Genomic DNA, 5,038 nt, shown 5'->3' on the forward strand with positions numbered 1-5,038 from the left:
GGAAGCGGATACAAATGTCTTCCCACATCCTCCTCTAGGTAAAATTCTTTCTACCATCATAGATGCTCATATTCTTATATCAAATTCTTATGATGTTGGACACATTTGGTACTATGTTGTGGATGCGAGCTATCCTAATCGCCCGGGTTACCTATCTCCATACAAGGATGAAAAGTATTATTTACCCGAGTGGCATCGAGGTATGGAACCAGGTACTCCAAAAGAGAAGTTCAACTGAATACACTTGTCTATTCGTAATGTTATAGAGCGCTCATTTGGGTTGTTGAAGATGAAATGGCAAATCCTATATAAGATGCCAAGCTACTCCATGCTCACACAAAAGAAGACTGTCACTGCCACCATGGTTCTTCATAATTTCATACGTGAACATGCAAGTGAGGATGAAGACTTTGCTAATTTCGATTGAGATATAAACTTTGTTCCTACGATCCTAGAAAGGTACATGTGTCTCAACATGCCTCTGATGGATCAACTTCGGAATCAAGCTTTGTAACCATGGATGCATTTCATAATAGTTTGGCTACATCTATTGCCTTAGCATAGAACTAGTGCAATATTTATGAACATGTGATATTATGCAATATTCGGTTGTAGACAATGAACTTGTAATATGTTGGGATTTTAACTTTTTTCCATGGTCATTTTATTTCATATGCATGGCGAAAATAGTTGTAGATTTTTTGTTTCACTCAAAACAATACAGTCAATCAAACCACATGAAGCATGCTCCAGCTGGAGTTGTGGAGTGAAACAGAAATCTACGGAGTTGGAGCCATACTAAACAACAGACCCTATATGGCCGCCGCCTCCCATGGCAGAGGGAAGGGGTCTGGCAGGGACCAGACCCCGTGGTTTGCAATTTTCCACTGAAATTTTTAAATTCAATTAAATTTTTAGATAAATTAGCACTGTTGGCCCCCCTAACAATGAAAAACCGAATTCCTGGCTACGCCCCTGGCCGCCTTGGCCATGGGCGCATCGTGCTTTGGGGGGAACCTGGGAAGCAACGAAGCGACCACGCTCTGCGTTAGCAAGGCGCCGCACGCGCTGGTCCCCTGCTCTAGCAGAGGAAAAGCTCATCCGGCCATGTTGCGCTGCACTGAATTAGGAAATGCTTTGTCAAAAAGAGAATTAGGAAATGCTTGGGTTAAATTAATACTTCAGAAACTGGGAACAGACACAAGCATACAAGATATGTACTAGTACCTGAGACAGAGGCCCTGGTCCTTCGCACACGAGCATAATTTATCGGATTTTCAGTGATCGAGGAAAAATCACATGACAGTATCTCAGGACACCGAACTTCGCCTTAAGTACTGCAGAAATGCTTATCAGTTATCACTTAAAACGGTACCGCTTGTTCACAACCATCGCCCACCCAACCCCGTGGCGCTGTGATTCATGGTGCTCGCTTGCTCGCTGCCACTGGTTAACGCAATGAGAAAACAGGAAACAGCATAAGTTAGCCTTCAGTTGCCAAACAGAATATATTTTGCATAGCTATAGGAAAGGTACAGTACATAAAACTTTGTAATTTCAACTCTCTGGTAGAATCCAGTTGAATGACACGAAACTTAATTACTTTTTCAATGCAAACATGCCATTTTCATTGGAATCATCAATCCATCCAAGCCCCGCAATGACGGTTATGCAGCCACCAGCGGGGACAGAGCCTCACGGAGGCCATACTGGGCTATGTGCCCTTCTTCCTATGCCTCTGTATGATTGATTAGTAGCCAACACCCATACAATACATTAAGCTCAAATTTAGTTCAGTCTTCATACCACAGTATTTCAAGTTTAAGATAAATCTCTGCCTTAAGAAAACCCATAAACTTTAACTTACCAACTCTATTTACACTATGTTAAAGATCCCATCACAAACTCAACTCCTTTTATGGAGCACCCAGCAAGAGCCCACGGCGATGGGCTGGATGTGCCCAAAACTTCAGATGAAACTACAGTGCATTTGCTACTCCACAACAGAAAGATCCCATCAAGCTAGAATGTTCACTGGAATTGCCTTGGGTACCTCAATTAGAGTAGTTATATTCTGAAGAACAAACTGTGAAAAAGTTGGGGGCTTGGTGCAAACTTCAAGGCGATACACTGAGAATAGAATTTGGGGTGAGCCTCTTTTCATACTATATGTTAGGGGGAAAAGGCGATGTAAGCAAGCATGTCTAGCTTGATTACTTGCCTATTTGGAGTTCTGTACCTTGGGGTGGTTCAATACTACAGATAGGATGTGCAACTGGACAGGTAGAAAAGTCCATCACGTATCATTCACAAATATGATCATTGTACTACAAACCTTCCCTTCCCTTCTCCATTCAAGCATTTTTTCAGCCAACACTATGGCTGAATTATGTAAAAGGAACCAGCCAGTGTGTTTGCTATAATGGTTAATCAGTATTCTAAGAGAAAGGGATCCAGCATTCCTGCAAAGTTCAAGTCGTAATATAATTCATGCGATTAATCAATTATATTACATAATTACTGAGAACCAGGCGATAGCTCGGTTGGTAGAGCCCCAAGTTGAGAGGTCACCCCCTGAGCACGAACTCAGGTGTTGCATCTTGTAGTATACCTTCCTAAGGGGTTCATGAGTCCGATCTCTTAAGGCAAAGCCTGGGCTTCACCCCGTGGTTGAGTTTCTTTTATATTACATTATTACTCGAATGAATATGCCCATTGTTTCAGTTGAGTAGGGCCCTTGTTTGCCATCATGGTCGTGGCAATGAAAAAGGAATACAAGTACAGTTCATGAATCTTATAACAGATTTCCTAATTTCAAGAGTTCACAAGAACACGGTAGGGTAAAGATTTTCAAAGGTGTTCACCTATTCTTCTACATAGAAAAAATAGCTACAAACAGGAATAATTTTGCAAATTGCAATGGGACAAGCACAATTTATAAGAAGCCATTACCTTGGCAAATTTATTTGCGAGTACAGCTCAAAATATGCCAAAATACTGTACTAATGTACCTATTACCACTAGGCATTCAGATGTCATGGTATAGGAAAACGAATTAAATAATTTTACATGCTACATGGTCAACAGATGTAAATTTGATGGCACAAGTTGTAAGTGGAGAAGAAATATGTACCAGAATACCAGATCAACGTGCATGGCGAACACTGTGCTGGAAGTCAAGATGCGCTCCATTTTGATCTTCAAAGCATATCGAGCTGCACATAGTCCCAAAACCATGGCAGCCATTATAACATATAGCATATACAATAAAAACCTTCTAATATGCCTCGAGATTGACTGGCTGCCTGACAAAATTTTGCACTATCACTCCCCAAGTTCGCTCATTAGGAACTATCCCTCCATTTACTGCCTTGTTTAGAAGCATAGACGCATCATCAAGCAATCTGACTTTGCAGTGCCAACTAATGAGAATATTGTATGTGATAATATCTGGATGCACATTTTCGTTGGGTAGCTTCTCTAGGAGATTTAAAGCAGCATGTGTCCATCCCATTTTGCACAATCCATTTATGAGTGTATTGTAAGTCACAATATCAGGAGTGAGCCCTTGATTCAACATCTCCTTTGAGAGCTCTAGTGCATCGCGTACTTTCCTTGCTTTGCAGAGCTCACTGATCAGGATGTTGTATGAGAAATTATTTGGCTTAATTCCCTTTTCCATCATTTCCTGAAGCAACCCCATACTCCGATCAACATTCCCCTCTTTGCAGAGGGCTTTTATCAGCCCATTGTAGCTAATAACATCTAATGAGCAACCATTAAGTACCATTTCATTTGCAAGCCTTAGGCCCTGCTGCCACCTTCCGCTACGCAGAAGTGCATGAATTAGAGTGTTGTAAGTTATTCCATTGGCAACAACACCCTCTTCGAGTAAGTTTCCAAAAACATGTTCCGCTTCCTCCATCCTGTCATTGTTGCACAGATGATAAATTACTGTATTGTAAGTGCATATATCAGGCTTGCACCCTTGACTCTTCATCTCCTGGATGAGCCTCATTGCATCATCAAACTTGCCATCCTTGCATAACGCATATATCATTCCATTGTATCCTTGGGAATTCATACTCAAGCCCTTCGCCGACATCTGATCCAGTATTGCTCTTGTGTCATCCCACATGCCATTCCTGCAAAATGAATGCAGCAAGGTTGTGTAGGTCATGACATTTGGAGCACAACCCTTCTCCTCCATCTCACCAAGCAACCGCATGGCCGAACCAAACCTCCCAAGCTTGCAAAGACCATGCACCAATATACTGTATGTGTGCACATCTGGAGGGTAGCCTTTCGAACCCATTATCTCATACAGTTCTGTTGCCTTATCCAGCTTCCCCTCAGCCAAGCACCCACCAATCACAGTGTTAAACAGAACCACGTTGACCTCTGGCACCCTCCCCAGCATTGCCAACGCCTCATCCACCTGCCTTGCTCGGCACAACCCCTCCATGAGGAACCCGTACGTCAGCATGCTCGGCGTGCATCCCTTCATCATCATCCTGTCCACCAGCCTGGCTGCGTCTCTCACCCGCCCGAGCCCGCACAGCCCGCGAACGAGATCATCGAAGGTGTTCACGTCCGCTGGACAACCCATCAGGAACATCTCGTCGAGGAGCGTGGCGGCCTCGGCGACCCCACCCTGGTCGCACAGCGCGTGGATGACCGTCTGGTACAGCACCGCGTCGGGCACGCACCCGTGGCGCGCCATCCCGCGGAGCAGCGCGAGCGCCTCGTCGGCGCGGCCGAGGCGGCAGAGCGAGCGCGCGGCGACGCCGAAGGTGAAAGGTGGTGGGCGGCACGCGGTCCCTGAGCATCCGGCGGTAACAGGGCGAACGCGTCGACGTGGCAATCGGGCCCTGGCGAGCGTGGAGAGCACGACGTTGTAGGAGCGGAAGGACGGGGTGACGGCGAAGCGGGCGGGCATTTGGTCGAGCAGGTGGAGGCGCGCCGGGGGGCAGGGAGCGGAGGAGCGGGATCAGGAGCGACTCGCGAGCGGGGCAGGCGGGAGGGTGGGAAGGGAGTC

General features: G+C 45.5%; 1 protein-coding gene across 3 annotated transcripts; it reads right to left on the reverse strand.

Annotated features, from left to right (window-relative positions):
• Positions 1-619: 619 nt before the first annotated feature.
• LOC101780356 (pentatricopeptide repeat-containing protein At5g64320, mitochondrial-like) lies at positions 620-5,024 on the reverse strand. Of its 3 annotated transcripts, none has more exons than XM_022824547.1 (3): positions 3,134-5,024; positions 1,228-1,446; positions 620-1,115 (listed from the first exon to the last, which is right to left on the reverse strand). In XM_022824547.1, exon 1 carries the CDS (start codon positions 4,937-4,939, stop codon positions 3,278-3,280), a length of 1,662 nt encoding a protein of 553 aa, XP_022680282.1. In that variant the 5' UTR covers positions 4,940-5,024; the 3' UTR covers positions 620-1,115; positions 1,228-1,446; positions 3,134-3,277. The 3 variants fall into 3 exon arrangements, with proteins under 3 accessions (XP_022680282.1, XP_022680281.1, XP_022680283.1); XM_022824546.1 differs by having other exon boundaries at positions 620-1,120; XM_022824548.1 differs by lacking the exons at positions 620-1,115; positions 1,228-1,446 and adding an exon at positions 1,720-1,738.
• Between the last annotated feature and the right edge of the window lie 14 nt (positions 5,025-5,038).

The sequence above is a fragment of the Setaria italica genome, chromosome II, assembly GCF_000263155.2.
Source record: "Setaria italica strain Yugu1 chromosome II, Setaria_italica_v2.0, whole genome shotgun sequence".
NCBI lineage: Eukaryota > Viridiplantae > Streptophyta > Magnoliopsida > Poales > Poaceae > Setaria > Setaria italica.

Excerpts from the sequence above, each read along its gene's own strand:
- LOC101780356 (XM_022824547.1), bottom strand. The coding sequence starts at position 4,939 with ATGCCCGCCCGCTTCGCCGTCACCCCGTCCTTCCGCTCCTACAACGTC.